We start from the raw sequence: 12222 nt of genomic DNA on the forward strand, positions 1-12222 counted from the left end.
TGATAAAGCTGTTCCCTAACCTGTATGTTGACGGTTAGGAACTCTCCTATGACTGGGAAGACTGGGCAGGATCATGTCCTGAGGATAAGAAACTTAAATCTGTGTTTTCAGCGTCTTGACTGCTGTAGACATGGAGGTGCTGTAGAACACATGGCACTGCTTAGTGCTACCATTCTAGGAGTTATCACTTACACTACTTTTTTTGTAGAGTTGATCTGTAGGTGAAGGCTGCTTCTAGATACAGTGCTTCCAGGATGAATGCTAGAATCTATTTCTGGATCATGGTCAGGCATATAAATACTGAGCTGTTAAAAGCTCTGTCAAGACTAAGGCATTTCTGAGTAGCTGCAGAAGGAGACTTTCACATGCCTGAAGTCTTAAGACCAAGCATGCTGCTGACACATTCAGGTATTCCCAAAGTTAGCACAGCAGAGGGGAATGGTGCCTTTGACTTTTGATGCCTAAATTGTATTAAAACTTAAATTTTAATACCCAAATCCTCATTTAGATCTGACCTCAAACAGTATTTCTGCTGGGGGTGTTCACTGGGAGGGTTTTGTGCCAAATTTCTTGTATTTCGCACGTGATGTAGTGAACTATGGTTTCAAACAAGGGACCTTCACACAAAGGGAAGCTACCTTAATCCATGTTCATTCTGAGAAGGTTTAAAGCTCTCGTTGGCCAAAAGGTGTTTGGGGGTCATCTTGTTTTCCTGCTGACAAAACATGATGTACGTGCTCAACCAGCTCTAACTTGTGTAGTCTAATTTTGCATCAGTGCATTCCTTAAGGAATAAATCTAATAAACCATAATTCAGAAAATCAAGGAAGATGTGACTGACAAAAAAATTAAGACAGATTTTTCCATTAGAAGCTGAAGTTTTATTACAGGATAAGAGTACATAAAGCACATCTAAAATCGATGTGTTCAATGCACTTAATAAAGGTAATGTAATATTAAAGGTACGGTTTCTAAGTACAATATAACAACATTCATATTAGAATGAAAATTGGAGTATTTAAAAGACAACATTAAATCTCTTATTTTTACAGTCATATTTACAAAATGAATCAAAATACTTTTTTCGGGACCGAGTAAAATAACAAACTTGAATATAAGCAGGCTATCGTAAGAGTGAGTTGGAAAGGTCTATGGAAGGGAGAAGTGAAGTGACTGGGTAAAGATCATTAGCAAAGGTTTAGTACAATACCACATCCTCTTGATGGCTTACATTTTACTGTGGCTAGAAAAGGAATTTATACATACTGTACACATAACAGACAGCACATATTTACATGTACAGTATAATTGCATTAAACTTGTGTGTATTTACAGAAATTTGAGCATATCACTCAACGAGGTTTTTAAGTCTGTGTGCTTCATCTTCAATCTGATGTATATCTGTAATCAGCATTTATTCTGGCGTTGGTATGTTGAACATTTCATAAAGAGGGAGGATAAATGTTAACCAAATGGTTTTGCATAAATATATCAAACTATTAAAACAACAGGGAGAATGTGTTCCTGGCATTACCTACAGGTCGGTACGTACAAATTTAAGAGTGAGTTCTTCTCTTTGAAAATATCAAAAGGTGACTTAAATCAAGAAGGGAAAACACAATTGTCATGGCTTATATTTAAATACGATTGTAGCTTCAAGAGGTTTTTATAATTGTCCTGATAGTGTTTGCAGTTAAACATTCCACTTATGAAAATATACCCATGGTGCAGTAAAGTTTGTTTTTGTTTTTAGGTCAACAGTATGTTTGCTGTTTAAAAAAAATTATTTATATATATATATTCCTTGGATTGAGGGTATAAAAGCAGTGCATGGAAGCCAAGAACCATGGCTTTAAAATTCACTACCTTCTATTATCAAAAAGTGCAGTAAACAGAAACATTGTTATTAATAAATTGCTCAAAAATCTTTGCTAAAGATCTTATAAATTCAGTAATATTACAGAAAAATTCTAATAAATATTTAAAAGGTTAATTACCTCCTTAGTTAGATATTTGATATCCATCAGTTTTTAAGAATGAACATGAAAATATCTAGAATGAAAGGAACAGGGGACAGGAATATTTTGAAGGGTATATGACTACGTAAATTAAGGTATACATGAAAAAATAGAAACAAAACCCCCATACCTGACAAAACGTTGCAAATTCCACTTCTTAATTAACTTTTGTTGCAATTGGCTGTCCTTGGATATGCATGCATGGTGTATAAAGCATATCCAGGGACTGAATTTAGCCATCCATCGTGGCAGATTTACAGAACATTCCTATTTACAGTATCTGGAGTTAAGTGTGTAGGCATGGCCCAGTAACATCCACAGTCTGAGCGTGTACAGATCCTATTTAAAGTGAGGAGGGAGGAAGGCACCCAGCAGAATAACATCTATAAATTTCCAATGCAACAACAGGATAGAATTCTTCCAACAAGCCAAATAACCACCTCCCTTTCAGACAGACAGCATTTTGTAATTATTTTATACTGGCAGATCAGATGTTTTTCTTATTTTTAATACAATACAGGCAGACTGTTTTAGTAACCAAAAGGATAACAAGCTGGACAGAACAATTTTAATAACATTAATAATTAATAATGTTAATAATGTAGAAAAAAATTCTACATTTGATATCAAGTATCTGTACCGGTGAAGTAATTTTCTCCTTATTAAATATACTATAGAATAATTTATATAATGACACTATGCATTTAAAGAGAAAACCATGTCCCAAATCTTGTACTCTGATACAGGTACTTGTTGGGCATATGTTGGTGTATATATATATATACACAAATATATATATTTATATATAGTTATACTCAGTGAAATTAACAAGACCCAAAGGTGGTATTGTCTAGGAATAAAAGGGGTTTGTTTGTTTTTGTTCACAAAAGTAACTTATCTAGCACCACACATCAGAAAAACACAAAAATAGCACACTCTAGTTCTAAACAGCTATGTCTAAAATAGATTATATAGTAAAACAGATATTATACAGCATAATGTGGTATTTGATAAACAGATAAATATTTGCACTGTGTAGGCTGTTTATAGTATAATTTTATCTATACAGAATGAAAGCAAAAAGTTAACTGTATAGAGGTGAGCAGAACAACATTAAATATTATGACTCCAAAGCAGAGACAAAGTTAGAGTTGAAAGAATAGAGCAAGATAAAATGTTTACAGGCCATTACAAGTCCTTAAATTAGTAGTAAAATAAGGAATCAGTTGCTCAAGTTTAAGAAAGCAGTAAACAAGAGATTTGCATTTACATGCAGATGTCTAAAACTTGTATTTCTTTTAAATCTATGCACAAAAAGTCATTTGTTTTTATTGCTTGACATTCAGTTATGGCTAGAATATTTTTAACCTTTTTTTTTTGTACTTTGGAAACAAGAATATTGTTAAAGGTGCCATAAAAATGGACAACATTGAAAACAGTTTGCAAATAAACCACCTAACACTGCAGTTCTTTATACATTTTAAAAAGCCTTGTCTGGGGTTTGTCATATGTTAAATATATTTAATCTGGGAAAATACATTGTAGCTTGAAGCCTCCCATTGGCCCAAACATCCAATACAAAAACACATCTCCAGAAAAGGAGCAGGCAGACAATACAGTTACATATAAAGAAGCAGCCAGTTAATGTCCTAATACTTCAAATAGTGACCACTGTTCTGTACCTTGTTTCTAAATCAATGTAGAAATGAGGAACATTTTGGATTTCAAAAGGTGTACAGTACGTATGCCTTTTTGTGAAATAAAATTCACTGTATTGCTTATGAATTCTCTGCATTAGATATAGATAGCATTACAGACTGCAAGCTCCTGTAAAGTTTGTGCATCTACATTAAGACTTTGTGGGGTAATTCAGGGTAGTGTTTCTCAAACCGAAAGTCACAACTGGTTGTTTGAATGATGCCCAAGTGTTTAGATCATGATCAAAACACCCGGCACACCCAGCTCGGTTCTTTGTGCAGCGCAGGCTCTCCAGCGCGGAGCACTTGCTCGTGCTGGCTACAGGAGCGCGCTGGGCAGGGAACTCTGGAGCTGCGGCTCAGCCCCACGGAGAGCTGCACGGAGCAGCTGCAAGAGCCGGCTGGGGACTGCACTTTGCATTTGCAGCGGCCGGAGAGTTCCCAAGTACCTGCAGCAGCTTGGTTCCTTCAGCTGGGAAATGCTGCCAGTCATTCCAGCTGATTCACACTCCCTGCCCCAGGAAACCTAAGTCAATTCCAACACAGAGAGCCCTGTGCAGAAATATAGCTCATAGAGATTGTGCCTTCAGAAACCTTGAGAAACACTAACATAGGAACACAAGTATACATAGGACACGTGAACACCGAAAACATGCAGATGTTAACAAAGTGTGGTGTCACACATCAAGTTGAACAACTTGATTGTGCAGTTCAGCTCGAAGAAGTAATAAGACTATGAGGGAAGACATACAAGTGAATATTGTGGCAGAAGAAGTGAGCCTATGAGTATTGATCTGAAGCCTTTATCATGTTTTTTTTTTCTTATTTGGATAGCCTACTTATTGCTATAAAGTTATTGCTATATTCTACCAATGATAAAGGCAAAAAAAAAAAAAGGACAAACAGCAACATTATAGATGGAAAAGGTAGAATACAGCTTCTGTTTAGATGTTAAAATTCTATTTAGTACCTGAATAAAGTTCCAGAGAAAGACTGTAAATTATGTTATGTATTTTTCTCCTCAAGTCCAGTGACTTAGCATTATGTAGCAAGCCGTTATCACAGTACTAGAATTAAAGCACATACTGCAAGGATTTTTAAATAAATACTCATTTACATTTTAAAACTTTTCTTTTTGTTGTTGTATTTGGTATCTATATGCATTTGCCCTCATTTCCACCAAATGATTAACTGACAGAAATATTTAAACAAAAAGAAAGTAAGAGGCTAATATTCAAATTATTAATGGATGTAAAAGTGATATTAGTATTAATAATTACAAAATAATACTAATAGTTATGTTTCTCCAGCTAGGGAAAATAAAAGATGTTCTGTGCAATCTGAATCAGCTAGCACAGGTAGAATTCCATACTCAAGAGAAAATTGCTTATTATTTTTGGATATTGTGTAGTAAGTGCTGTTTCTGGCATTTATATTAATAGGTTTGTCTATATTGAGGAGTTTAGGAATGTCTAGGGGAAAAAATACACATCATGTGCACAGCTTACACTGTGTAACTTGTTTTGTTCATCAAGTACAGACTGGAGATTGTCTATGCCAATCCAAAAAAAGATACTGTAATCATCCCACTACACAGTTCAAACATCTTATAGGTTGTCCATTCTAAGAGTGTTTAATTGATGTGCAAGTATGTAAACACTAGGGTGCACTGTCAGTGAGCAGCAGGAATTCTCTTCTGCTGAAGATGCCAGAACACCAACTGATCACACTTGCTAAGTGCTAGTCTGCCTTGGGAAGCCATTCCAAGCTAAACTCAGCTGTCAGCTTGTGAAACCGTAAGGATGGTTTCCCTATTTATTAAGCAATCTAAAGTAACCAACTGGTAGCTTTATACCCGTGGGAAAAAAACCCTCAAAAATACCAGAAAACTGGGGCTTTCTCCAAGCAGACACATTGGATGGAGAAATCAAATTCACTCTCTTTCCAATGTAACCAAGGTGTTGCAGTCTTGCTCATTTTGTTTGTAGTTGTTTACTTGCATTTTCAGAAGAATGTGAAGCCATAAAGCAAAACTAATTGGGACAGGCTTCAAGCATCCTATAGTTTGGCACTGGGAGACTTCTAAACATTGCTGGGTTTTGGTGCCATTGTAAAATCACTTGGGATTGCTGTATTTGATGTACTAGATATGAAAATTTATTCAGCCTCAGTGTTTCTTTCCAGTCAGGTTATGGTTTACCATGGAACATCTGCAACAATGACAGACAACATCTGAAGTGTTGTTCTTGTATTCCTGCAGACCTGTGCTCCTTTCTATGTGACCTCACTGATGAAACCTAACCATGACCTTTTCATTCTTACTGTATTCTCACGAACTGATTCATTTTCTTTGATATTAATTTAAATACTAAAAAGCCGCTTTCTATTGCAGAACACTGAATTTCAGCTGGAAAACTAGTCCTATCATTATAAAAATGTTCAGAGGGTATTGAAATTCATTTCAGTCATTTATTTAGTGGGTCAGCATTTATTTTCTAAAATATAATTGTAAAATCTTTGCACTATTTGGAGTACTTCTGTTTTAATCACAATACCAACCAAAAAGCAGCTCTACTGCAAGAGTGAGCAAGAGAATGAGGCACGCATAGAGCATTTAGTTAAAAAAAAATATCCAGTTCTCTTGTGCCTGGGGGCAGGGGGAAGGGAAGAAATACTAGCATATTTTTTAAAAGTAATTTGTTCCACCAGCAGTACTGGCCACCCTGTTGAAGAGTTTTAGAAGATCCCTGAGCACATTAGTTTCTGACTTATAACCCCAGCTCCAAAATGATAGGGCCTCTCTTGTTGATAACGAGATGGATTGTCATTCACAGTTAAGTCAATCATAAGGTGCTTAATCTATTTACCCTTTTTTTCACCAATCAGCACAAAGAACTGTCAGAAAATAACTTTTATTTTTCTTTTTTAAATAATAAAAGGGCACAAAATTTAAACAATCAGTGTTTTTTGACAGTGGTTTAGGATTATTATCTGGCTGCCCCTCAACAACAGACAAGTGATTCAATCGACATTCCTTAGCAAAAAAAAAAAAAAAAAGAAAAAAAGGAAAGAAAAAAAGGCAAAAAAAAGAAAAATCCTGTACAAATATGTATTTTTCCCTGAGGGATCAAGGTTACACCCGCAAGTGCTCTATGTACATATTGCACTGTAGAGGAATGAAGAACATGTGCAAAAAAAGCAACAATGATTGAAGCTTACTAATCAAACCTTTTAATCATGACTGCTATGTCACCTTGCATTTTGGAATGTCGGAACACAGCTATTCCTTTAATCTAAAATGTAAAAATAAAAAACAAGAAAGAAAAAGAAAAACGCACCTCTACTATGGCACATTCAATGAAATAAAAAGTTTTCCAAAGACAAATAGACAAATTCCATCAAGAAAATAATACAAAGTTCGTTCGTTTGTGGTTTTTTTTTTTTGTTTTTTAGAAAAATTACATTACTTTCTTTCATTGTTTCACATTACAAAATCTTTTTTTTTAATGTTTACACAAATCACATTTTATTGCAGGAATATTTCAAGTGCCATCAAACATTTATAGAAGGGTTAAAAAAATAGAAGTCTCTCTAAAGTGGTCCAGACAAGGCTTTGTATAGAATAAATCTTTTTACCACCTTCTATTTTTGACTTAAGTATTTTGAATACATTTTCTTTATTCCATTGACACTTAACAGCCTAGAAGCAGCCACTCACGCATCCCACACACACACTCAATGTGCGCACACAATGGACTCCCTCACACACACACAGGTGCACATAGACAGATATCTTGGTATTCATACTAAGATAAGCTAATAAAGAACAACCAAACTTAAAAACAGCCTCCCTTTTTACCTAATTCCTTATGTCAAACAATGCTGGAGGTGATGACATATATTAGGGTGGTTCATATGACAGTATAGTCTAGTAGCTCTTCCTAGAAAGCCAGAAAACATCTCCAGGGATAGATATAACTCCCAAGGAAAATATATTTGCAGGACTAGGTCCTCTAAACTTAAAATATTATGTTCAGCTATCCTAGTGTTTTTATTTGTAGTGAACTGGGCAGATGATGAAAATACTCAAGTGAATATCCATTGACTTCCAGTGGTGTTTAACTGGTCGATCATCTGATACCAGGCCACAGTGCCAGGGGTTTTGCAGAGGGCATTTCCTCTGCTGTGCTAGGTTCTTACATGGCCATCTCCGACCAGCCACTCTGGTGTTACCCCTTGCATAAAACCCTCCTTGGCAACAGATGTCTTGCTGGTTTTTCCCCTCTCCATGAAGGGCAACCCAAAAATTACACTCTATTGCCAAGCGGCTGTTAACTGTGACCAGGAAAGCAGAGTTACTTGGGGTGTGTATGTTCAGCCTGATTTAACAAGGTCCCAGTACGCATGAGCTCCCACAAACAAAAACAACAGTACTTTCTGGCCTGGAAGATCAGTCTCAGCTAAGGCCCTATTTGAAACCTTTATATTGTTACATATTTTATTAGTAAATGCTCCAAGACTTATATTGTCAATGATTTATGAATGGAAATATGCTAAACAGATTCCAAACAAAACCACTAACACCTAGATGCCTGGTAATATACTAATATTCATCATGAAAAGGTAAGAACAGGATGTGTCTGAAAACTAATCCCCATATTTTGCCTGGTAGTCTACATTGTCAGAAGTAGGAGGTGTATCTCACTCTCTAAAAAAGTAAGGTGTTACTTCGCTATTCATTAGTTGACACTGAGATTAAGTTTAGTTGATCTTTACAGGACTAGCACCTAAGGCTGGTCACATTCAGAAAACATTTGTTAGTTTAAAGAGGTGCTTCAAAAATAGGAATACACATTAGAATGCAAGTACCATATCATGCCAGTTACTCCAATAAAGTAAACAATGATCCTAGGAGAAGTGTTTCAGTGGGAGCGGAGAGAGCATGTGCTGGCTGTGAGCCACCTCTTCAGGAGCAGGCAGGATGGAGCAGGAAAAAGACAGCTCAATGGACTTTTTCCAAAAGCCCTCTCCTGCCTCCATCCCAGTGCTCACAGCACTGCAGGTGTTCCCCTCCCACACTCCAGGGCACACTGCTCTGAGGAGGAAGTGTGCTGTGCTCTTGCCCTCCTTTCAAAGCCTAGAGATGAGTGATAGCTGTAACCTTCCCTGATGTGCTAGACTGAAACATTTTTAATAAGTGTCATAGGTAAATGTTTCTATTTGACCCCAAAGGAAACATGTTCAAATCACAGAATAAACCTATATTTTGCTAATAAGAACCTGCTGATCTGATTCTGCTTTTTACAGTACTTAGGCTTCGGTGTGTGTCTATTCACTTGTTACTTCTCAACAACTAAAACATATATAAGAGATTGTTTACCCTTGGAAGTTAAAGCAGTAGGGCACATTCTGTCTCATTCCTTTTCACTTTTTGATGTTCCTAGCTTTTTCTTAAGTACTTCATCAAAACTGAATTTGCTATGGCCTCCAGGGCATCCAGTTATGCATCTTCATCTCATCCAAACCCAATTATACACCTCTGGCTCAAACAGCCACAGTTTGTGGTGTTGTTTATGTGAATCTGCTTCCTTCAGAACTACATTTACTGCCAGCTTTGCTCAGAGACAGAATTCTTCCTGAAGGGAATGGTCATTAATAACACTGCAAGATTCAGTTTATTGGTTGGTTATGCAATACAGGAATCAGAATTACAGAATGCAGGTTTCTGATATTAATGATTTCCAGGCTTGTACTGAGTACAAACTGATGTTTTCTAGCAACAGTGTGCCTTTCCTTTCTTAGTCTGTCCCCATCTGATCAACTTTAAAGTGCGTCTTTTTAAACAAGGAGAGACCAGACTTCTCTGCTCAGCTCCCTGAAACTGAACTGCTGGATGCTGGAACAACAGGGGTCAGTGTGTCTCACCTCACTGAAGTCAAAGACAGACCTATGGATTTTGATAGGCTACACCTTGGCATTTGAAGGCATTGTTTACGATATGGAGTACAAAAGTATGTAATATTACATGTAAAAATTACTTTTCTGCAAGCATGTCATACACACGTACTTTTACTGTAGATCCAGAATTGAATAAATACTTTCAAACCTGGATTTATCATGGGCAGGAATACACTATTTAATAACCTGATTTTCAAAGATGCTCTGTTACTAATTTGTAAATGATCGGTAATTAATTAGTTCAACTGTGACACTGGAAATTCAGAACCTTTGAAAATGAGGCTTTTGACTTTGAAACATTCAGGTTTGAAAGACTTGAAAATAAAAGTACCTTTGAATTTAGCTTCTGAAAAGATTATTTTAATGTAGAAAATTGTCATTATTTTCAGTTCTTTAAAAAAAATCTCTAACCATTTCAGGATATGACCAGCCTCTCTTTAAAAGTAACATGGAAAACAGCAGCATAAATACCTCCCAATGTACCAGTACCTGCCAAACCTTTTTCAGTTAAACTTGAATTTCTGGTGCACATGCAACACAACAATGAACACGCTAGCATTTAATTTAAAGAAAAAGGTGCAAAATGAAAGTGCCTTATCAATTCAACAAGAAAAGCTATACCAGTAACTACATTTTATATTAATTAAAACAATATATAAACAATATCTCTTTTGCTATATATAGTCTTCATGCCCATTTACCCTGTAATATATTATAATGCTATTGTTGCTATTGCTATGGACCCTTTTCATGCCGTTCTGTCTACTGGCAAACAGTGGTAGGTGAAAAAAAATCGTCCTTCATGAAACAATGAGCAAGTTGTGCAAACTGATGCTGAAATCTCTGCAATGCACACCAGTCGCTGATTACTAGGTGGACTCTGTTCTGACCAACAAATTGATTGTTCTGTCAAAAGTCTGGGCAGTGAACTACAGGAGAAAACAACCTTCTGACATTAGTACCCTCAGTCTGTGTAAACAGAGGTCAAGGATTGAGAAGTTGAGACAGAAAAAGGGTCCATATTTGTAGGCATAATGGAAATCATATGCATGAGAAAAACAAGTTCAACTTTGTTTCATTGTTTCCCATCCTTCGCCTGACCCCGACCGCCAAGAGATGTGCAGTGTGTTGGCTCCCTAGGTCTGTGCAGGGCCATATAAAGTGTCTTGGTTTTCTTTCTTTTTTTTTTTTTTTCCTTTTCTTTTCCTTTCTTTTGTTTTAATGTTTGTACTTCAGACATTCTAGAAGTGCTTAGGTGATACGTTTACCCATCAATTTGCATTGCTGGCTCAAACTCTGAAGTGAACAACTCCTTGTAAAGTGGAGGAAAATGAAGTCGCACAATGTCTGGGTATATTGCTTTAAATGCCATAAGCTTTTCTGTATGTCGTCCACACAGTGCTCTTAAAGTAGACACTTTGCATATTAACTGTAAAAAAATGAACACAAGTCACATGGTCATACATGGAACCAGGCCTCCCAATCTTGCTGTAAGGATTAAAGCTCTCCCAAACCAAATTATTAACTTAATAAGGAAATTTCAGATGCACAGCTATGGATATTTGCTAGAAGTATTTAAGTAATGGACTCACAGCTATTTTTTTAAGTTCTTGGGAAAATGTGGCATTAGGTTTCCTCGCTGGATTGAAAAACAAGTATTTCAGGGCTGGATTTTCCCTCAATAAATTATCCTCTTGGAAGAAGGCAATCCCAAATGCTTTTAAACCCACTCTGACTATTATGGAGGGAACTGGCAGTGCTATAGATCATACTTATTTACCTTAATTCAAATAAGGTCAAAAATATGAGGGTACTCCCTGAAGTTACTGAGTAAGGTATTTGTATCAAAGCATATGGAAGACTCTTTCTTCTGACAAAGGTATCCAAAGTGTACACTGAGAGAAAAGTACATGACCTAGGATTTGAAATTAAGAAAATCTGCAGAGCCCGGGCTGGACCACCCTGCTTCTATTTTAAGTAATTCTGTGGTGTGGAACGAAGCATAAGCTCTGGCTGTGCAGAGGTGTAAAAGGAGCCACCTCTGCAAGCTAAAAGTAAAGTGCTTCTATTTCCCCAGTTCTTCAGATTTACTTGTAACATCACACCAGTTTCCCATTTCTGAGAAATTACATGAAGATACTTTAGTATCATAGTAGGTAGTGCCTCTTTTTCCTAGGCATTAAATATTTGGAAGAACTGAGGAAAAAGGCTATGTGGGGAACTTCTCACGGAAGTCTGAAAAAGAAGCTTCTTTTGTGTGTTGCATGTTCTAACAACTTAATTGTCATGCAGGCTGAGATTCCACAAATACTAAGGCATGCATGTTGTAGCACTGAAATAGTATTCTGTGTGGCAGGAATGTTTTGTAGGAGAAGTATCATAAAAACCTTCATCACTTTTCATAAAGTTCCACATAAAAATACTCCCTTTCAGACCATGATCAACCTTGTTCCCTAGAATCTCATCATTTCACCTCTTCTAGGTTTAAGTAACTAGGTTCAACTGAGCAGCTCGGTTTTGAACAAAGAATTCTGGCTTTATAAATAAAT

At 36.4% G+C, this 12222-nt stretch overlaps 1 protein-coding gene across 8 annotated transcripts in view; it reads right to left on the reverse strand.

The window, feature by feature from the left end:
* Nucleotides 1–858: 858 nt before the first annotated feature.
* Nucleotides 859–12222, reverse strand: part of RORA (RAR related orphan receptor A) — a 516409-nt gene continuing 505045 nt past the window's right edge. For all 8 annotated transcript variants that reach the window (XM_068204188.1, XM_068204187.1, XM_068204184.1 and 5 more), the window contains one exon: nucleotides 859–11102. In XM_068204188.1, coding sequence (XP_068060289.1) covers nucleotides 10938–11102 — 165 coding nt within the window. In that variant the 3' untranslated portion in view covers nucleotides 859–10937. The remainder of the gene's footprint in view (nucleotides 11103–12222) is intronic.

The sequence above is a fragment of the Anomalospiza imberbis genome, chromosome 13 (assembly GCF_031753505.1).
Source record: "Anomalospiza imberbis isolate Cuckoo-Finch-1a 21T00152 chromosome 13, ASM3175350v1, whole genome shotgun sequence".
Lineage (NCBI taxonomy): Eukaryota > Metazoa > Chordata > Aves > Passeriformes > Viduidae > Anomalospiza > Anomalospiza imberbis.